General features: G+C 40.5%; 2 protein-coding genes across 5 annotated transcripts in view; both read left to right on the forward strand.

Annotated features, from left to right (window-relative positions):
• chrm3a (cholinergic receptor, muscarinic 3a) overlaps positions 1-11,664 on the forward strand; it is a 73,166-nt gene extending 61,502 nt beyond the window's left edge. For all 4 annotated transcript variants that reach the window (XM_041050356.1, XM_041050355.1, XM_041050354.1 and 1 more), the window contains one exon: positions 6,267-11,664. In XM_041050356.1, coding sequence (XP_040906290.1) covers positions 6,286-8,244 — 1,959 coding nt within the window. In that variant the 5' untranslated portion in view covers positions 6,267-6,285 and the 3' untranslated portion in view covers positions 8,245-11,664. The remainder of the gene's footprint in view (positions 1-6,266) is intronic.
• Positions 11,665-13,167: 1,503 nt separating this feature from the next.
• The window catches only part of LOC121189881 (formin-2), a 35,676-nt gene continuing 25,422 nt past the window's right edge, over positions 13,168-23,421 (forward strand). The window contains exons 1-3 of the mRNA XM_041050353.1: positions 13,168-15,382; positions 18,283-18,446; positions 22,304-22,456. Of these exons, the coding sequence (XP_040906287.1) occupies positions 13,168-15,382; positions 18,283-18,446; positions 22,304-22,456 (2,532 nt within the window). The remainder of the gene's footprint in view (positions 15,383-18,282; positions 18,447-22,303; positions 22,457-23,421) is intronic.

Raw genomic sequence — 23,421 nt, forward strand, 5'->3', positions numbered from 1 at the left:
CCACAGCTTCTCCTCTAAGTGCTTTTGAAGTTTGTGGGTCATGGTCGCCCTCCGCCATCAGACACCGCCCTCATTTAGATGGCATCAGTCTTGTTACCATTATGCCTTGAAGTGTGGCTCCAACAGCAATTACTTGTCCGGCAAATCACCTTTTGCTTTCTCATATTTCTCACTGAGACAGATCATGATGGTGGACGTCCTTTGTCAGCTTTGTCATCACCTACAAGTTTCGAAGCCTTTGCTTGGAGGAGGTGCTGTCAAAGCTTCACATAATAACACACTCACTTAAGATTTGCTTGTCTGAAAATCTGTGAACTTCATGAGCTGACTTAGAGCATCGCTCATGGACTCCAGCAAGTCCATCTCCTGCCAAGTAGGCACTAAACGCTTGTTCCTGTCAGCAATGAGTACCTGACAGATGGCCTTGTGCTGTTTCACTACCCTTGCCACCATCTTCTGGCAGCAGCCCCATCGTCACCAGCTTGTGATAGATTTAGCTCATCCTGTGCAAGTACAAAGTCCCTTTCTTTTTTGAAGGACAGGTAGAGCACTGTTTCACTGCATGCTACCTCTCTACTCCCTCTCCCTGATGTAATTATTAGAAATAATAAAGAAATGAATCACTATGATTTAAATTAGATCTATATTTTACATATCTATGATATTCATCGCTCATGTCTTTATATATTAAAACAGGAAAAGAAGATCTTCATGTTAACACTATTTTCATGTGGTGTCTGCTGTCACTGCCTGTATTCAGAGCTTTGTGTTAAATTAAAGTAACACAAAATAACACAGTTCTTCTACTGTATTCTAGGGGTTGAGACCAGACACTTCGTCTGTATGGTCCTGGGAAATTGGAGACATTTATGAATCTACAAAATGCATTGTTAGAGTGGCTCTGGTGTTTTACTGGACCACATGTAGGACTTGGTGGGGAAAGAGCAAAGCAAGTTGCTCCTCTACTATTATACTATCTAGTAGAGGAGCGACTTGCTTTACCTTGCTTTACTATTATCTAGTAGAGGAGCAACTGTTGTGGTTCACTGGGGCTATGAAAAGTCAGAGCCTTTTTGTGGTGCATAATAAACAGTACATGTTGTGTCTCCACTACCTAGAATCCTGATCTAGCTGATTTCCATGATTTCCTTGCAAAGACACTATAAAGTGCCTTAGCATTAGCTATCATTTCACCACATTCACAACATATCATTTCATCAGCATCACCACTGACAGTTATGTCACATGTTTTTAGTATGTTGAAGGGGTGATACTGCTTCAGATATTGAGTTACATTTGTGATGTTACCCATTTTATTTATTCTATACATCCTGCTCTGGTAGTTACTGAGTGTATGTGTGTGGTTGTGTCTGGATTGAGGGAGATTGGGTCTAGCTCCTGTGGCATCATCTCCTTTTACTAACTTAAAATTTGTCAATATCAAATAGTTTATAGATTCTACACATAGACCCTTCAATCCATGGGGCAGACTTTACTTTCCTTTAAGTCTCTTTTTAGCACATGCCACTGCAGTTGTAGGTTACGTCATCTGTTGGTGTAGTATTTGCAAAGGTAAGATAAAACTTCTAGGTCAGAATTGGTCTTCTTGCTTTCCAGCAAGGCTGTATCGCTTGATAGATGGAAATCGATCACTGTAGCTTCGTCTGTGTTGTGTCACAACTTGCCTGATCACATTTCACCCTGAAACAAGCAACCTTGCCACCTTAGTACCTGGATTAGGCGTGGTATATCTGTGAATGTTATCCCTTACCTCGTAATACATTATCCACGCAGCTTTATGTGGTAAGAAGAGGCTTTACTGACACAATATAGTGGATTGTTTTCTACATAACACATCTTAATGAGATTAAACAGAAGGTGTTGTTGCTTTTAATACATTGTCAGTGAATCACTGTGTAAAGTCCTGACTCTTTCCTACACTTGCTGTCTTTTTGTCCTAGGCAGCAATCTGCATATTGTGTGACAATGAGGCATTTCCCAGCCAGTGATGTCAGCCACAAAGTCACTCTTTACATCTGCTGGATAGACTAAATATGGATGCATTCATTCTGTAGTTGCTTTCTCAGAATTGCCAGTACCTTACAACTCTAGTATTGTCTGTCAAATCTAGCTCCCCGATTGCTGATTAGTTTTTCTCAGCCTGTACAGCCAGGGTGTTTGTTGTTTTGAATTTGTGGTTGAGTCTAGTTCTGTGTTTGTTTGGGAATAACCTTTTTTGTGTTCAAGCTGCTTATGCTTAAGATGTTTTTACAATGATGCCTTATTATAGCAAACTCCTAAAACCCCTGTCTGCCTCCAGATGTCTCTCTGTACTTGTCTCCAGCACAGAAGTGCCCCTTACATAAGGCGCTAAATGAGCCATAGTAGACCAAATTTTAAAGTTTTAGACAAGGCTGCATAAAAACAAAAAAAGTAAGATGATTTTCTTTACTGTGTTGTAAAAGAGACACTGCTGATTAAACCTCACTGACTGTATACCTATTTAAATAATTGGAAAAATAAGATTTGTAAAACAGGATTCCTGTAAATGAGGGTATGTTGTGGCATTCAAGGGGGTACCAAAATTACCAAGATTCAAATTACAGTGGCTTTAACCTTTATTGAAAAGTACTTGTCAACATGACTCATCCTTGCTGGTCATCATCTGCCTGTATCACAGTTCTGCTAGATTAGTTGCTGAAAATAGAAACCTGAAATTGCCATGTATTAGTCACCCAATCATTTAGATGGATCCTTGGACCCAACTTGAATTGTGCTGTCCAACCCTGCTGGGACAAATGCTTCAAAATGTCAGGGAACACGTTGTGTTGCAACACAGTAAACGAGTATCGATCTCTCTTTCTGTGTACCTGAAACTATCACACCTACGTGCCTGGGAGTCAAACTTAAGATATAGGGCTTAACGTAGGCTTGGAGAGATAGACACTATAATGGGTTCACTGTAATAGCAGATGGTTGTCAAAGGTCTAACTAGCCCACCCATGTTGGAAAAGGATGTTGTCCTCTGCAGCATACAGTTTTTATCTGAAAGGGCTTGATCAGTTCAATTTTAGGGAAAAACAAACAATACAAAACCACTCTTCCTCTGTTGTGCAGCCAGTTTATGCTCCCAGGGGACCACAGATATAAATTTACGGTTGTGAACCATTGAAATCTGAGGCAACAGCAAGGCTTAATTGTTCTATGTATAAATATTTTTGCCGTGGTTAAGTCAATGTTGTGCATGACAATGGAACATGAATAAACAGTATGCATATACAGAGGGTATCTATATTACATACTTTTGCATATAAAACTAGAAGAGCATAATTTTCTCCAATCAGTGTAACTGAAGTAATTTTGTTATTGTCATGTCACTGTGTTGTATCTTAAAAATCCTTGCATGTGAGGGAATCCTGACCCACCTGTGCCTGCACTGAATAATCCTGAGCATGCACAGGAAGTCCGACATTTTTTGCCTTTTCCCATAGGAGCCGGTCTTTCTTCCCCTCTTCTGCAAACCTATGACTCTGCTCCCCAGACAGAATATGAAGCATTTCACTGTCATTTTATTTGCCTGGTTTTCTTTTTTAAAACTTTATTTTTAGTTTTTCTAATTTCATTTTTTACGTCCTCTGTGTTCAAGGTAGCAGATTAAAGACTGATTTCCCTACTGTTAAAACCCTTATCTTCACACAGACACATTTTGCCCCTGTAAACCAATTAAAAGATGTTTAAGACTCATTAGCAACACATTGCTGTCTCACATGCTCAAAAGAATTTGCTTTGTGAAAAGCAGACTTTGTTTTCTTTAAGTTTACTGTCTATCATAAATGCTGCAGTTCTTTACATTTGTTCTTGCAGGCATTGTTGTTTTATACTCAGTGTACAATTTTAGGTTAAATGCTTTTTTTCTTTCTTTTTTTATACATATACATGTGTGCGTACATGTACTGTGTATATTTCTCTGCTGACGATGCATGTATGTGACTGTGCATGCTGCCGTAACGTAGATGGTATATGTGTTAAATGTGAGTGTGCGCTATCTGTGTATGTGCATTGATGCAATGATATGTGTCCACGGTGGGTATAGCAGGGAGCCTCCTGATAATAATAGTATCAGTGTGTGCTCAGTGTCACAAACGGCTGTGAGTTGCTGTTGGCTACTGGGGTTCTTTAACAGCTCTGTGGGAGGTCTGAGACTCTGTAAAGGCACAGGTGCAGCATTCATCTCCAAATACCTTTCCCTGTGGGATGAAATAGTATGGGACTGCTATGGCTGTGCTTACATGTGTTTGTCAGCACATGTATTTGTCAGGATATTTGTGTAAATGGTGTGTGTGTGTGTGTGTGTGTGTCAGTTTGGGAGGCTTATGTCGGGGGGGTTAGATGTTCTTACTTGTCCCCCATGGTAACAAGTCATTTGTTTCCATAGCACAGGACGGCTCAGGTTAGTGTCATGTTTAAAAGGAACTACTGTCATAAACGTCAGCAGAAGAATACCATGTTAATGGCTTTCATAATAAAAAGAAAGCACAGGATAGTCAACTGCACACTGTACAATCAGCCACGTCTGATTTTTCAGATTACAAAAAGCTGGTTTTTGTTGTACTTTGACATATTTATATATACAGTGTTACCAAACACTCAAGATACGCACATATATCAAAAGTATATCATGATAGTAATTTGAAATGGACTTTAAGAAATTAGGACATCTCAATACAAACATTTTTTTTGTGATATGTAAATATAGCAATCTGTTCCCATGTCCACATAATTTAGATAATATTCATCATATTCCAGTGAAAATGCAGAATGAGATTCTACAGAAAGCTTCTCTTCTCTTCCTCACTTTACTGTATTTGTTGTTGAGTATCTCTTTTTTGCACATGCACACATCTGAGCTCAAAACACCACAGTAAAAATAAAGGCACATCAAAACTTGAATTTGATAGGACATGCTTCTTTGCAAAAAGGCAGTTCTTCGTCTCAGTATCCAATTATCAATAAGTGCTTTGACAAAAACAGCAAGATCTTCTGTTTATTGTTTGTGTTTCCATCACGAAGTGATCCCCAATCAAACAACAAACAGCACTTCATACTCTCCAGGATCACGTTGCTATTAGCTGTCGCAGTGCTGTTTTCTCTCTCTTTCACTATTAGGTTTTGTCTCTGCATGGATTTCTCTGTCTAAAATGTGCCTTCAGCCTTCTCTGTCTTAGGGGGCTAATGAAACACTACATCAGCTCTGCTGACTAATTTACTAACACCATGAATCTGAAATGATCAAACTGCCACCTAAAATCTATTCGGACAGGAGGAAATGCCAGATTACCTCCCAAGGTTTTACAATTCTTCTTCAGATAATTTTTTTCCTATGTTTTCCATTCTGTCTGCATGCTACAAGCTTAATTGTTGTCTAAATAATGTTACATCCTACCAATGTCATTATTAATTTCTTTCTGCCTTTGACTTTGTGTGTGAACAAATACTGTACCTTTTCTGGCTGTCTGTCATGTTCTTATTTTAGATAAATCAATCAGCACAGTTTAAGCAATGTTACTACAAAACGTATCACCAGAAATCTGTTTGACTGTGTGTGTTTGACTGACAGACTGACAGACTGACTGACACCAGAGCTGACACCAGACACCAGAGCTAAATTTTGAATAAAGATCACAGGCATGTTAACCCCACACCTGATCTGACAGGACAAAACCACCCCTAGGCCTAATGAAATGCAAGGTGTAAACCCAACACAATCATCTTTACAGACAAGGAAACCATGTGGGAAAATACATTACCTCTGTATAAGTGAAATGTCTTTGCAATTTGCTAGGTGTCATAAGAAACAGGTGTTGATTGCAATCCTTCTCTCTCTCGCTAAAAGCGTTGGCTGTCTGGCCTTGTTGATTCAGATGTCAAGTTGTAATTTAATATATGGCTTGCAATGTATTTACAGTGTGCAAACAGATCCTTTGCAAATGAAGTTATGAGTGATTGTTTAACAGGAAAGATAAATTAGACTCAACCATCTTTTCAGCCTTTTCAGACACCCAGCTTGGTGTATTAAAGGTTTCTAGCCTCACCTACTGGATATAAATAGGAATGTCAGCTGCTCATATGTCCTTTCTCCATTTCATTCTCTCTGTCACTCTATCCTTCTCTCCCTTTCTACTTCTCTCTTTGTGCCAAGTCCCTCTTCCCTCCCTCCCTCTGAATCTTCGTACCTCCTTTTTCTGTCTTTCTTTCTCTCTGTTTAGAATATGCCAGGACATAACAATGAGCTCCAACAGCACAGACCCTGGTCTCTTCCTGACTGCCAACGCCTCACCACCAGTGGCCGGAGCCTATCCACAATCCAATGCTCTTCACCAAGGAGGAACTGGAGGAGCCCCCTGGCTGGTTTTTCATGTGAATACCCTGGATGATAATTCCTCTTCCACCAGCAAACTCTTGAACCTCACCTCAGAATCACAAAATGGGAACAGAACTGCAGCCCTCGATCCCTTGGGTGGCCACCCTGTATGGCAGGTTGTCCTCATTGTCTTGCTCACAGGTATGCTGTCACTGGTCACCATCATCGGCAACATCCTGGTAGTGGTATCCTTCAAGGTTAATCGCCAGCTAAAGACAGTCAATAACTACTTCCTGCTGAGCTTGGCAGTGGCTGACCTCATCATAGGGGTCATCTCCATGAACCTGTACACAGCTTATCTTGTGATGGGATACTGGGCCATGGGAAACTGGGCCTGCGACCTGTGGCTGGCTATAGACTATGTGGCCAGCAATGCATCAGTTATGAACCTACTGGTCATCAGCTTTGACCGCTACTTTTCAGTCACCAGGCCTTTGACCTACCGGGCCAAACGAACCACCAAGCGAGCTGGGATCATGATCGGCCTTGCCTGGTTTGTTTCTCTTGTCCTATGGGCCCCAGCCATCCTGCTATGGCAATATTTTGAGGGTAAAAGGACAGTACCCTCAGATCAGTGCTATATTCAGTTTCTCTCAGAGCCCACTATAACCTTCTGCACAGCCATGGCGGCTTTCTATCTGCCTGTGACAATAATGAGTGTTCTCTACTGGCGTATCTACAAGGAGACCCAGAACCGTTCAAAAGAGTTAGCTGGACTGCAGGGCTCGGGGGGGCGTGGTGGGGTTGGAGGGAGAGGTGGGAATGGCGGAGGTGAGAGAACCCGTTTTGTCCATCAGACAGGAAGTTCTAGAAGTTGCAGTAGCTACGAGTTGACCAGGTTGTCGAAGAGAAAGAGCACATGTCGTGAGCTGGTTGGCCGCTTCCACTGCTGGCCTGGGGTTCGTTCTTGGAGACCTGGTAGCACACGGCAAGGGGAGGGTGATCCAGATCAAAGCAGCAGCGACAGCTGGAACAACAATGATGCTGCAGTCTCATTGGACCACTCTGGGTCTTCAGAGGATGAGGACTGTGGGGGCAGAGAGATGATTTCCCAGAGTCATGCTATTTTTTCCATTGTTCTCAGCCTGCCTGGTATAAAGGCTGCTGTCAACTCCCAGCTCACCTCATGTGAAGATCTGGATGCAGCCTCAGAGGAGGATCCCCTCAGGGGAGCCGAGTATAGCCGGGACAGTCTCTCAGCAGTCACCACCAACACCACTGCCACCACAACTCCTGATGGAGCAAACAGTTCGGAAAATAGCTACCACCAACACTTCTGTTCACGCAAGATTCAGTCAATGCCTATCATCCAGACTACGTCTAACCAAGGTTCTCTAGATGGTCCCCCAACAACTGCTACCACTGCCACCGACAGTACTACCACCAGCACAGCATCCAAATCCCCCTCTGTCCCGATGTCCTTCAAAGAGGCAGCTCTGGCGAAGCGTTTTGCAGTCAGAGCTCGAACTCAGATCACCAAGAGGAAGCGCATGTCCTTAGTGAAAGAGAAGAAGGCAGCTCAAACTCTCAGTGCCATCCTCTTTGCTTTCATCATCACATGGACACCTTACAACATTATGGTACTGATCAATGCCTTCTGTAAAGTTTGCATCCCAGAGACCCTGTGGGCAGTAGGGTACTGGCTGTGCTATGTCAACAGCACAGTCAACCCCATGTGCTATGCCTTGTGCAACAAGACTTTCCGTACAACCTTTAAGATGATACTGTTATGTCGCTGGGACCAGAAAAAAAGGAGGAAGCAGCAGTTTCAACAAAGGCAGTCAGTGGTCTTCCACAGGAGGATTCCCAGGGAGTCTACGTAAAGGACAGGAGGTTTGATAACGGAGAATTGAAAAATTTTGCATAGGACAAGGAAAAGGAAGAAGCATCCATGTAGTTATCTCTGTGGAGTTTCTTTACTTAGAGGTCCTTGGTGTGTTTCTCTGCTGGTATGACAAACACAGCAATCCTATGTGGTGGTCTTCAGGTGTGTGTTTGTGCCAGTGCATCCATTTAGCAAAGCTGTGTGTATGCGTGAAGGGTTGTTTAAGGCGAGGTCCAGAGATGAAACCTTTCCCTCTGTCCCTGGAAAAACCATTTCACGCTAGTACAGCTGAGAGAAAATGAACTGAATGGAAATAATAGAAAAGGGCTTTAAAATGCATTGCAGGAGAATTATTGAAGTGCAATTGACACAAGGGGAAAGGATACCTTTGTCACAGGGTTGGGGATTCACAATTCTTATCATTTCTCTCTGTGGGTAGCTAGATCTGTAATGTGCAGAGTGGTTTTGCATTTCAAACAAAACTATGTATCTGTTATAACTCACTGAAAGCCAAGACAAAAACTATTTTGTGTTCGCAGGCTTCATTGTACCGATTCGACCCGCCATCCTCTTGACTGGCATGTGATTTATCAGAACTCCTGTACATTGCCTTTCTACATGGATATAGCTTTCCTGTGTCTGATGGAGTATAAAAGTTCTTAAATTGTGTTCTTACTTTTCGTCAACTGAGATACGTTATTTTTGTGATATTCATCTTTGGTTTTCTAGATATTCCTAAGATTTTGAGCCAGTCTGAAAATGATTCTTCTGATGAACTGAGTTGGCACCACAGTCAGTGAACTGCTGTTGTGCTCAATGTGAACTGCTGTTGTGTTCAATGTGATTGTTGTGGTTTTTATGGTGGAGACAATAAGTACATTGGTTGTGTTTTATGTACTTGCGGTTTTCTGTCAAGAGTATTGATAAAATGATGATATTCTGTTTGTGTACATTTGGATATTTCTGACTTGATGCACAATGATTGGTTACACACACAAAGATGTTCATTTATGAAGATGTGTGTTTTGATTTTACACTATCTTTTGAATTTCTACAAAATACTCCTTCTAAGGAACTCTTTGTAAAAGGCAACCCATCTTCGATATAGTAGAACAATGGCAGCCTCTAGTGGCATGAGGGAGACCTGTTGTACTGGCACTCAGTTCAACCTCTACAGTGTAGTATTGAAATTCCATTCTGCTAATATAAAGACAAAAATAAGATTTTTTTTAAATCATACTTTGGCAGCAGTTATGCAGAATTTAAGCTGTTCGGTTTCATGAATTGGCTTGTAATTATTACATTTTAATTTCAAATATTTAGAAGAGAATGGCTGCAGAGATTGAATCTAGAATATTTAATTTTCTGTCATCATCTGATCTTTTCTTTCAATATTCTATGATTTATGGGTGAAGTTTTTTTTCTTTAAAATAATTAAGACTTACAGCAATTGATTTGTAAATAGAACTGATACCTGTCCTGGTCTACAGTACATCAGGTTTTTCTACATAGACAGTGGGCGAACACCACATACCAATAAAAGTCAACATAATGATGCCAGCTATGGCAAGAATTTATTTTAATTTTTATTTGTAATGCACATTATGCTATTCTTAAGTAGATGTTTTTACATTGTTGCTGCACCCAAATCTTTCAGTATGAATATTTTGCAAAAGGTATTGGAGGCAAAGGATAAACTGTATCATGACAACTGGCATACTGAGGAATTAGTAGATTGGGTTATGTTGGATACAGTGGTCATACATAATGGTATGACTTACGTGCTATATGCAAAAGCGATGTTTAAAAAATATCCCATGCCCATCAACAGTGGATATTTTGTCTGCTTTCAACACTATGTGCTCCAGTGTCATAATGCACTCTTCTTCAAAATATGAGATTTTTATACTTAAATATTGGACACAAAAAATGGTGAACACAAACATTTTGTTACATTTCAAGTATGCCAATCATACTCATATTTTAAGTCAATAAACAAACAAAAAACGTTTTGACAGAAATGATCTATGTTTGTGTCACAAGTCATGTCATGAATCTTTTCATTTATTTTTACCATTATTTTCACAGTGTGGATTCACTCAGAATGCTGAATGAATTAATGTTTTTTCACTGAGTATTTCCCTGCCTCGCTTTGCCATTATTACAAATTCACATCTGAGACCAGTTTTATATTGCGGCCCCTGAGCAACCAACTAGATCAGTGTAAGGCACTTGAGCAGTGGGTGAGGGAGTGTCTCCATGCTTTATTTTGTAGTTTTAATGTTATATGAAGTTAGCCTTTTGCCATCAGTGCTAAAAAGTCAGTACTGCTGTGAGCCACTAGTTATTATTTGTTCTATATCAGCTGTAGATATGTGAGGGGGATATTGTGTGTTTTTTTTTCACTGTCACAGTCCATTAGGTACAAGTTATTTTAATTTTATGGCCACAAATGATGCCACAGACCTCTACACCAACTGTGTAATATTATATCTCTAAGGATGTATTTGAATATATTCACCGTTATTATGGCCTCCATTGTTACTGGGAGACTTGTTTTAAAGAAATTTTCTGCAGTATTGTTAAAACAGACTCTGCAGTTGATAGTCCATTGTTTGGAGACCACCAGCAGAGTCACTGATATGTATAACCTTATTATTTTAGCAGAGTGCTGCATCACTATAAAGTTGAATTGCAATACCTGCCACTCAAATGGCAGCCATTGCACAATATGTCAGAAAGATTCATGAGCATTCATGGTGTCTTCACTCAAAACCAAATCAACAACTCCGGACTCTTGAAATTTAGATTCATTCATCAAACCTTTGCTCCACACACCAGCTGTCTAATGACCTGTCCCAAAAAAGTAGACTTACTGAGTTTCCTTGATAAATTTGTTTTGTTACACCTGAAACTTGCTCATATCTGGGGAAAGATAAATGTTGTCCATGATGGTGATAGTTTCAGATCACTGCCAGCTCTTTATTACAATTTTTTGTGAATGTTGCTCTAATCTTCCAGTTGTTAAAAAAAAAAAAAAAAAAAAAAAAAAAATCATGTTCTTTTTCTTCTTTTTTCTTTGACTTAAAAATTCTGTATGTAATTATGTCATAGTGTATCCACTCTGATCAGAAACCTGTAGAGATTAAAGTCACAGACATATGTGGTAACAGCTTTTGTTTGGAGGACACAGCTGAAACTCATTTGCTGATTGGAGGGATGGACTTAAAAGTGGCTCCAGAGTGCACCCAACTAGAAGCAGAAAATCCTGATCGACTTAATATTGTGTGTGGAGGTGGAAGCTTTTGTCTAATTTTTTGTTACATATGATCCTCAACATTGTCTGGCACTATAATAACATTAGTACTGAGTGTCTGATTTTAACCAGAAACTGAATAAACACGAGAGTGGTCTTTGACTGTTGCACAGCTCTGTATGTTCCCATGATGAGGCCTGATGAAGTTAGTGAGGGGAGTGTCAGCCAGTGCTAATGGGAGATGGCTAAGGAGACCAGACATGTGATGAGGAAAATACCAACTTCATGTGACCCATGGCTAAGGAGCGGCTCATAGGCGAAGACAAACGCCCATTTGTGTTGTTTTCTCCAGTCAGTGCTGAACCACTGAGGAGAATCCACCAGTCAGGCAAGTAAACTCATTTATGATAGAATTTTTTAAAGAAAAATTCAAGGAGCTTTTCCACTGTTCTTTCTCATCTTTTTTTATGTGTTAATTTGACTAGATTTTATTTGACTCATGCTGAAAAGTGATTGGATAATGTTTGTTGCTTTTACCATGAACAGATCACAACATGGTCTGAAGTACTCAAGAAGCAGGAGAGGAAACTTTGAAAAGTTATTTAGTGTTTGAACAAATACAAACTTTATTGACTGTGTTAGCTGTTAATTGCTTTAATAAATGCTTGCTTTAATAAATCAATTTTTCTTTATAACTAGGTTCCTTATTTCAGGATTGTATGTATCTCATTTGATTTGTGTGTAATTAGTTAAAAACACTTTTAAATAAGATAGGGGTGGTAATCTTTACAATTAGTGTTAGAAGGCTTGACTTTGACTGTACCACACCCATAGGCATTGATCAGTTCTCATACATGCCTTGGTATAGACCCACACACACATACACGCCTAAATAAACGTCCACTATTTGCTCTAAAAGATGTTTGTTAGTGAAATGTTTTGCAGTGATAATATTGTATGTAAATAATAATATTGTCTGTCTAGTTTAGATGCAATATATGTGTAGATGAACAATTTGTAAATTCTAAAAAAAATCCATTTTGGCATGACACTGATTTTGGACAGTTATTTTAATTAATATTTGCTATATTATTATATTAGGGCTAAAAATTGAGACTGTATTCATTATGGATAAGTCTGGCAATTATTTTCTTGATTAATCGATTATTGATTTTGGTCTATAAAGTAGATTAAGATAAGAATTTGTGAAAAACTACCATCATAAGCCCAAACTCAGCGATATTCAGTACACTATCATGGCAGCTAATATTCTTATGTGAGAAAACTGAAACCACTAGATTTTGGGTGTCACATGAATTTCAGTTTAGGTTTTCCTGAATCATTGCAGATATCGCTGTCTGAGAAATCAAAACATTTATTTAAGTATTGGACACAACATTCTCTCAAAGTGTAAAAACATACAATGGTAATTATAGTAAAAGACTAGTAAAAGTCTGCTCACTACAAGAGAAACAGTTTATGATCACAACAACAAAAACATATGACTTCTTAGATGTCAGGTTGCACTTATCTTCAACTTCTATCCCATGACTCTACTCAGAACTTTCCTCTGTTAAAATGAGTCAATGTGATTTTAACGTTCTTTTCTCTGTACTCCAGTCTGTCTAGATCTTCTCCCCTCTGGATGAAGCCACCGTGCTCAGGATGCAGACAATTAAGACAGTGGAGACCCAAGTGCCCTTTCTCAAAGAGAGTTTCTTCACTACCACTTTCAAAGGAAGGAGGAAGAGCAGCATTACCAACATCCTCCGTAAACAACAGCACTCACTCCTTAATCAACACCAGACGCAACAGTGCATTTTAGAGCATCAGCCGCAGCATCTGAAGCAATTTCTTTCCCCTTCGGTTGAAAATGCACAAGGGCAGCACACTCCGGAGCATCAGCGTCTTGCTCGCTCGACCAGCAGCCCGTTATGCAAGACAGGCGAGTGTGTGGAAGCAGATGGGGATAGAGAGGAGGGGCGAAAAGAGAGGAAGGATCAGAGAGTGAGAGAGACTGTGCAGGGGAGGCAGGGTGAGCGTGCAGTGAGTGGTAGTGAGCCCGCGGCTGTCAGTGCCAGTCTCCTCCTCCTTTCATCATCAGCATCAGCGGCGCTGGGGGAGGCAGCATCATCCTCACAGCAGCCTTTAACTGTGGTGGGCAGACAGCAGGGATTAGGCAGCTCTGAAAGGGCTCAGACCAACAGAGGACCAGCATCAGTAGCAACCCAGGAGGAAGCCCACCATGCCCAGCATCGACCCCAGCAGCATGGCCTGTTAGCCAAGGGTGTCCGCCTGCTCAGGAACATGGGGAACCAAGAAACAAAGCAGAAGAAAGGAGGAGGAAGTGGTCGAGTGGCAGGGGATGTCTCCTGTGATGGTGATGCAGATGAGAGGGAAGTGGACAAAAAATCTAAAAAGATCACCAACAAGATAAGTAAAGGAGGAGGAGAACAAAGTGGTAAGAAGAAATCGAAGTCTGAGTCGAAGGGTTCTGTCTTTTCTGGCATGAAGATCAGAAAGAGTTTGTCTAAGGCGAAAGGGTTGTCTAAGGATGACATGTTGGAAGATGAGAGGTCAGCACACTTTGCCAAAGCAGAGCTCAATCCCAGCGCAGAGGCAAGCCTGTCCGCTGATGAGATGGGAATGACATCAGATGTTGAGGGGGATCTAAGCTGTTTGGCTGCAGCGAGTCACCAATCCATGGTAGATGAGCATGACCGGAAGGCAAGCTCTGGGTCGGATGCTGACCTCTACAGTTTTCACTCAGCAGCAGCTGAAAATGAAGACCTGCTCTCTGACATCCAACAGGCCATAAGAGACCAGTGTGTGGCCAGCAACAGCGTACTGGAAATCAGCACTGGCTACTTACCTGATAGCTCGACCCCTGAGGGGAACCAAGCTGTTGAGAAGGTAATATCTCCCCAACTGGATGGGGCAGTTGGTAGTGGAAATGCAGTTCAAGAAATAATCGCAGAGTATAAGAACTTAGAGAATGAAAGCTGTGACATACCCATATCAAGAAATTCATCTGGTCCAGGGTCTCTAAGTGAGAGTGGTCCACCATCTTCAGCCCCAGACACGGAGAGAAGCAGTGGCAGCCTTTTCCCAAAGACCAACAGCACGTATAGCTTCCCTGACACTACAGCGACCACCACGTCGTATGAGAGTGCTGAGGAGCCCCAGGAAGACCTGGAGAGCCCAGTTTTACACCCACAGAATTGTCAAGGTAATCAGCCTGCACAGAGCAAAAACACATGTGTGCCTTGTGTTCGCTTGGATCCCCTGGTGGCAGGGGTAGGGCCAGTGGGGCCTCACAAAAGTGTGAGCAGCATGGACCTGTCTATGGAAAGAGAGGAGGAAGAGGAAACTGGGAGACGGGACTTCCTGTCCCTGAAAAGGAGGAAGAGTAGTATGTCTTTTAGCCAGTTAACAACAGACAGCCCCTCTGTTTTTCAACCTAGACGGACATCCTCCAGCTCCCCCTCCACTGTCAAACTCTACCCACCAGTCCACCCCTCCTATGTTAAGACCACCACCAGGCAGCTCACATCTCCTATTAGTTCCCCCATTACCAGCCCCCATGTGCCCAGGAAAACAGATGCCACTGTTGCTTCAGTGGAATCCGGCGGGGCCCAGGGATTTCATAGGCGCAAGCAGAGGTCCTGTTCCATTGCTGGGCCCCTCAGTGTGTCTGCAGACTGGTCCCCAGAACTGGATGAGAGAAGAGGAAAGCAGGGTGGCAGGGCCAAATTCCCAGAGCAGGAGGCACCAGACAAGAATCACATAGGTGGGACTTACTGGACTCTGGGCTCCAGGAGAGCACATTATGGACGGCAGACCTCTACCACTACAGTACCCTACCTGGATGTCTTCTCTGGTGAGTCACGCATGAAACAGGTAACTGAACTTTTGCTGCACATAAAGCTCAGTCAGGAAAGGCATAAAGGACTGATCAGTGATAGCTCTCTGTGTAAGTGTGAAGGAGAGGTATATTTAGGTTGCTTGACTGGATGGTGTGAATCAGGAGGGAGTAGCCTCTTCAATTTTGAACCAACTGGATGATGTGGTTGTGTGAAAACATGAATGAACAGGAACCAGGGGAAGTAATGAATGAGGAGGCAGAAAAGAAAGGATTAAATCCTGAATCAGTCTTCCAGAAAAAAGACACATGCAGGTTTATGTCAAAGCCGTATTCAATATGCAACAAAACCTCCATTAATATACCGTTAGCTAAAGCTCATTTTATACTTTAGTGTTTGTATGAATTTAAATATAAATCAGACATAAAGAATAAGGTTGGTGATGTTATGTAGTTCTCTTCCTGTCAACAAATCCCATAGAAAGTCCAAAACCAGTGATTTGCACCTCTCTCAATATCTTCCACCTGCCCCAGTCTGTCTTTGACACTCAGCTTTAAGCCTGTTTGTTTATGTAGTCCTATTATAGTCTGTAAATAAATAAATAAATAAATAAATAAAAATAGTTTCCTACTACAGCAGGACACTGTAGCTCTCACTCAAACAGGAGTAAACAGTGCATTTGTTGGGGATTACGCAGATTATTTCCCACATGTGCAATCTGTGTATGTGGGGGAAACTAAAGACAAACAACAGTGCCCCTAATAAGCATTGAAGGAACTTGTAACCCAGTGCAATGGTTTGATTCATCAATGTGTTTTTTTCATAGTGTTTTGATAACACTGGAGGTCCATGGCACAGAGGTATAACCTACACCAGGTTTAACTTAATTCAAGTCATAGTAGGGTAGTTGGCCCAATGCATTATTGGTTTTTCTTTTCATACAGTACAAATATAAAATATCACCAGACTTGGCCTTTAATGTAGTAAACTATTGTCATTCATTTTATTAACTGCTCTGCTCTCATTAAAGCAAACTTTTCCTGACCAAGCAATGTATCTGGAGAGAACAAAGATAGTTCATCATTTATTCCTATTGTTGCTGGGAATCCCCAATGGGCCGGATATGACTCGTATTAGTTTTGCTCCAAGCCCGATCCTCATTTGAGATTATGCAATGGTACCGTGAAATGATTATGGTAATGGCCACATGATTTAAATTCTAATGACTTACAAATTATCACATTATACAAATTATCACAGCGGGAATGCTAAAGCTATGATTTAACAAAAGTACAATAGCTCATGAAAACCATGGTGAAACAGTGGTTGTTCTTTATTGAGAAGTGTTTTCAGAACAAATGCCTCCTTCTACTGAAACAATGCCACTTTGTCCTCCTTTCTGTTGTGGTGCCTTTCAAGAGCTCAGCTGCTCTCCACTGTCTGCGCCTGTGCTCATAAATCAGGGGACCGAATGACTACACTACCACCCACCCACGGCAATGCCATCCTCTAATTCCACTGGCTTAGACCAAAAAAAAGAAAAAAACAAAACACACACACACAGCGTGCATGCTCGTGGATGCTAAACCCAAGTGACAGTTTATCTGCTTGACAAAAATAAGTCATGATATGAGGTCCATTCGCATTTCATCAGGTGAATTTACTGTAGCCAAACAATGGAGGTCGATTGTATCTCAAATTCCCATTAACATCAACATTTGACATGTCTGGCATTTTGTAGTAGTAAAAAATATACTGTCCTGTTCTTATTCACAAATATTCTGGTCATTTCACCACTCCATTACTCACTCGTTCACCACTTCATGTGATACCCATCAGTTCAGCAAAGTTTCCAGGTCACATACAGCCCTTAGGAGGCATTGAGAGGATCCAGAGGAAAGAGGGGAAACAGAAAAAAAGCTGATTTAACTCAAACTGACAAAATGTTCCCCAAATCTGATAACACAAATTCTGTATTTAAATACTTGAACCTGAACTGATCTGACTCTGGATTTGATTCAGATATAGAACTGTCACACAACTTATAAAACACAATCAATTTTCAGCATTAGCCTTCATTAGTTTTTATTAAAGACAGCTCCAAAGTACTCAAAGGAGAGTCCACAGGGCCATGAGTCATGGGACTTTGTTAATTCATTTGTTGTTATCCCCTGAATCACATGGTATAACAAATATTAAGCTAGTCTAACCACATTAACAACTGTCTGTACAGGGTCAGGGTTGGTCTTTCTGAAATAATAGAGCTGTGTTTCCTTTAAGGCTCCACATGCTCTGTTGATGTCAATATCTTTTCCTAATGATTATTTCTGCTCCTGCCATCATCAAGAACCAGGGTTCTTCCTTATCTCTGATCCAAAACTGCAATGTTACTGTGAGAATTCTGACACATTTTGATAATATTTCTCACAGCTCAAACCCACTTTTCTTTCTTATTCTGGTTCCATGGAAAAAAGGTCTTTATTCTTTGCATGCAACAACACCACAAGGTTAAGCCATGTGTATTTTCTCTTTGACATCTAAAACACACTTTTTAGTTTATCCATCACTGTTTTAAAACCAAAATGAGTGTTATCATTACATGTAGTGTGTGGTTGCTTGCATCTTGAATATCATTTCCCATTTGTCTATTCTTTAAATTCTTTGTGTGGCACAATTAACACCATCTCTCATCACCCACATGTAAGTGAACAGTGTTAGGTGTTTAATTATCACATCTGAAGCTGAGATTTCTCTTCAACTCTTTGCTATGCTAGCTAAAAATAAATAGTGTAAAAATATTAATCAGAGTCCAGAATAGGGATTCATTTCTGTGAACATCTTTCTTCACATAGAAAAATGAGCTCTGTATTCTTCAGGCCAGTTTCATTCTTGCGCTTCACCTCACTCCTGTTCCCAGGTCGCACTCTGTTGGAGAAGCTGTGTCTGCATCATGGAGATGGGTCTACAGAAGAGGAGGCAAAGGGAATGTGTCACCGGATGTTGGCCCAGGGTCTGCTGCACCCCTTCAGTGACGGCCCCGCAGAGCTCCACGGTGACAGCACTGCCTCGCCGGTCTTTAACGTAAGACCTGTCTCTTCACTGTCTGTCATCACTCTTGTTTTACAAAAATGACACAAGCTTCGTTGCTTCAGCTCAGCCCAAAGCTGAAATTGACTTTTTTTTGTTCACTGTACAGTGAAATTATAGGAGCAGGTAGGTGACATTCTCTGACAGCTTACTACAGCTCACCAAGTTGTGATATATCTTGTTAGTTATTGTCTCAAGGGCTTGAGAACAAAGTCATTTATTTCTCTCCTTACCTCTTCATAACAAGTCATTGCCTGAGGATAGAATAACATTGGCTGGTACAAAAGGCTGCATGTGCCTATCAGATGAAATACTCAAAGAATGCGGTAGTCATTAACTTAAATACATTATATAGAGCTGTGCAAAGCTTATCCAGTATGTGCCCCCACACATTTTGCTATGTTACTGTGATTCATCCCAGAGACATTTCATCATCTGAGGAGCAGTGGTGCATGTAGTCAGGGTGACCATGTGAAAGTTGATTTCGTGAATCTTTAATTCCTGAATCTCATGTGCATCACATTCGCTTGTACAGTTCACTACTGTCAAAGCCATTTCTGTCAAGTTCCCCTTCTACACAAACACCGCCTTTTAGTATGTGTATGTTTTAGTATGTTAAATCCTGTTTTACACAAACTGTGTATATGTCTTTATATCTCAGAGATGAGAAGACAATGAAATCAGTTGTTTTATTTTCTGTGAGATGCTGAGACACATTTATTTATCTATCATTACAGTTATTTTTACTCACTTTACCATTGTGGCTGTACAGATGCTGGTCAGTTCACCATCAGGATATATTATTCTTGGTCCCCAGAGGATGAATCTGACTTTGATAATTTCCCCTGACTTTCCCTCTGGCACCAGCACGAAGTTGACAATTGTGGTTTTGAGTTAAATGTTTCAGTAGCTATTGGATGTACTTTGTACACAAATTTACGTTCCTCAGAGGACTAAATATAATCACTTCTGAGATTCTCTTGACTTTTCATCTAGTGCCATCATCAGGTCAAAATTTAAATTTGACCAGTTCTTTGGTTTATGATCAAACACCTGCAAAACTAATGACTTTAGTCTCAGCTTCATACACATTACCTACTAAACATAAACAGGTTAGCATTGCCATTGTGAGAATGCTAGCATGCTTATGTTTGTATTTCATCTTGGTTTTAGATATTGTTATTTTGCCTCTTGAATATCAAACAATGTCAACAGATTAGTGTTGGTCTCTAGCTGCACATTGCACCTCCCCCACAGATGTACATGAACGGATGTATATAATACAGGCTTATATGCATACCTACACACACACACACACACACACACACACACACACACACACACACACACACACACACACACACAGACAACAGAGACAAAAGCAAAACTACATGCATGCTCTAAAGCTGTTTTGTTCATATAAATACAAACCTCTCAAATGCAATCACATCCCATTCTGCTTGTGTAGTGTCCACTCACAATAGGCCACAAATGCAGAGCACTTTCTTTTTTCATGTACAACTCTGCCAGTGGTCCACACTTGCATGAGGATGTCAAAGACACATGTGCACTCATATACAAAAGGACAGCCCGAGACACCCATACACATTCAGACATTTCTTCGCATGGCTGGATTAATAGCAGTCTCTCTGACACTCACTTAGTCACACACACACAAATGCACACATACACACATCCGTGCTTGCGTAGACCATCTGCTGACCATGTTATGTAACAACTCCACGTGCCCTGGGCTCAGGCTGCTCTTCCCCAGTATAAAGCTCCTCACTCCCTTAGCTTGGCCTGGAGTCCTGCATTATTCAGCTTGACCAAGAACAACCTTTGCTGTTGTCACTGAAAGTACAGACATCACTGTTATTGCTTTCTGTCTCACAGCTAATCTGCCTTTGAAAATAAATAATCCGTTTGTCTTTGTTTTTCTACGACCTTTTCACTTAAACCCTCAATATCTCAAGCCTTTCTACTCTCTTCCTTTTACAGTTAAATTCTATCTTGAAATTAATCACTTTCTGCATCACCACTCTCTTCTCTTTCTCCATCTTCCCTTCCTTTGATTTCCATTTGTGTTGCTCATCTCCTATTTGTCCTCTACTTTGCTACCTAAATATGGTATTGTATCAAATATCAGTGAACAAATGTATGAGTAGGTCATTTCTTGTTCTGCATACTTCCTGAAATGTAATACTCCATCATCTCTCTTCAGTCCAAAAATGGGGTTTGGGGAGGATGAGTATCAAAGAATTCTGTGTAAATCAAGTGTCATCCCTTTTACACTTTGCAAAATAGGGCTGAGTGGATAAATACTAATGAGTGGAATTGGCTTACATTAGTCAGGCATGCTTTTTGTGACTGTTTCTGGCAGTAGGTCAGGTTACCAGAGTTCAGTTAATGGGTTTTGGCCAGAGAGAAACCCTCAGGAAATATCAGTAAACATTGGGAAATGTAGAGTCCAAGTCTCCAAAGATAGGATATTTATGCTCGCACATGACTCACGTGCACATTAAGTCTTTACACACATTAAGCAGATTTATGTGATCTAATTGTTCAGTGATTTTGCTTTTCACCGTGGCATAGTAGCATATAATTTGTCACTGTGTGGCATTAAGCTCTACATGCCATTTTCCATGGAAAAAAATGACTTGCATTAGGAAAATGGAAAGCAATGGAAAACCAAGGAGAGTGTCTAACATATCTTGATTACTATACCAAGGATAAAAGAAAGAATTGTTTAGATTTGATGTATATTTTCACCTTTGCACTGGGTAAAGCATGCTGGTAACTGGGACCTTTGTGGGTGTCTGTTATCATGGCTGGTATTGTCTTTATAGTCACTAAAATAAGAACTGTAACACAACATGAATACAAATACAAATTTATTAATTCTCAGATTATAATTAATTGCTTGTTTGAGGTGATTAACAAGGTGCTATTTGAGAAACATGTCTTGTCATACATTAAAAGGATTAAGAAGTTTTCAACCTGACTAAGGACCACTGGCTTACAAGTAGCTCTAGCTTAGCATTTTTATTTGCCATGGAGTCTGACACACACATACATAAACTGCCTGCAGCTGTGATTGTGGGATGGTATCTTCTTTTGACACTTAATGGGAGCATTAAGAAACCTCCTGCCAAAGAAGCTCTGTGGTTGCACACTGTATTGAGACATCTTGAAAGCAGTATTGCAAACAAATGTCCAAGTGGTTATAAAGTGGACCATTTGAAGAAAGAGGGAGAGAGAGAAGGAATGCAGGGATAATTCTTTCAGTGTGTTCTTAGGCTCAGTTTTTATCTCTCACCACTGACGCTCAGTCCTTTAGTAAATGAGGCCCGACAGTATCCCCAGATCATTTAGTAATGTCAGCTGAAGACGTCATGTTTCATGATGGAATGGAAGTTTTAGTTTTAGACAAACACAGTTCAGACAGTCAGAAAGCCAGAAATCATTAGTAGTCATTAATTATTGTGCATTTTAATGTGTGTAAACAGCATGATGCTGTGAGACAATAAGCTAGAGGCTAAGAAGTAGCTTTCACAGTCTGTGTTTCTTGGACTGGGTTCTACATTGGCTGTGCTAAGGGAAAATTTTTGTTGCTTTTACTACTGCTATTATCCTCAGGTTTTTCCACACTTGAAACTTGCAGAAAGAGTTACCACTTAACTCTGAATGTTATTTACCTCGAATGATTCGCGTCGCGCCATGTGTTCTCACTGTATGTCATATACAGTAGTTACTAGTCTTTGGAGGGAGCAAGTAGTTTTAAGTACAAAAATTTGAATCTGATCTCATTTACAGTATATGCACTTGCTTGTTTTCTAAATTGTGTGCAGGAGGAGCAGCTGTACACCTGGGCAACTGTAGGCCTGCCAGTGTCTTCCTACCTGTGGGAACTCTATGGGGGGCGAAGCACAGGCAGAGTACAGAGCTTGAGATCCCCTTTGAATCAGTCCTCAGCCAAGACACCAGGAGCTCTACTCTCTCAGGTTGGTTGCATCCGCTCTTCATCTATAAATATTTTATGGCATGTTTGTCTTCACTGCATTATGCTTGCTTTGATTTATGGTGGGGCCTTTTATTTTACTATTATCATCAGACAGAATCTTCTTTTCTGTTTTGTCTGTTATTTGTGTGGACATTCGTCTATGCCTCATATATTTTATTTATCAATCAGTCAATCTGTAATTGTATTTCTCCCCAATGGGGCTATTGGTTGTGCAGCAGTGGGATGCATACATTTGCACACATAAAACACAGGACATTAATATGAAATTAAAAAATGAAACTTCACAGGTTTCTTGCAAAAAACCTATATAATAAACTGTTATGTGTTGAAATGATATATTCAGTACTGGATCTTTCTGTGACAGCCACTTGCTGACATATTTGTTGCATGCAGTGCTACTGTGAATGCAATAGAATTTGTAAATATGAACAGTACACATAAACATGGTGAGAAAATAATGCATTCTTTTCAGAATACATACAGTTGCGTTTTATGTTTTTTTTTAAATGTGATTTAGATTTGTAGTTTGAGAGAAGAGCAGAAAAAAAAGGACACTGGGAAATACATTTTTAAAATACAATCCATTTTATCCATAAAAGATTATCAGATGTTGAAGGATTGTTACTTTGATCTTATTTGGAAATCTGAAACATGACCTGTGTGACCTGTCAAAGTGTTGAGGATTAATAGTAAACCCCAGTCATTTCAGTCAAAAGTTGCTTTAGTTGAGCTGCATCAGCTAGAAGTCTCAACTGCAATTTCCTCTTTGTCCACCAGAGGTCAGACTTGTCTTGAAAGTCTTGTTAGGTTGTCACCGTGAACCTCCCTCTTTTTAAAAGAGTAAATAAATTAGGAAGGCCATACTAAGTATTTTCCTTAAAATTCAACGATGTGACCACAAATGGGTAATGTGTACTAGCATGCACAGACCCTCCCCATGTGAGG

Source organism: Toxotes jaculatrix, chromosome 11 (assembly GCF_017976425.1).
Source record: "Toxotes jaculatrix isolate fToxJac2 chromosome 11, fToxJac2.pri, whole genome shotgun sequence".
Classification (NCBI taxonomy): Eukaryota; Metazoa; Chordata; class Actinopteri; family Toxotidae; genus Toxotes; species Toxotes jaculatrix.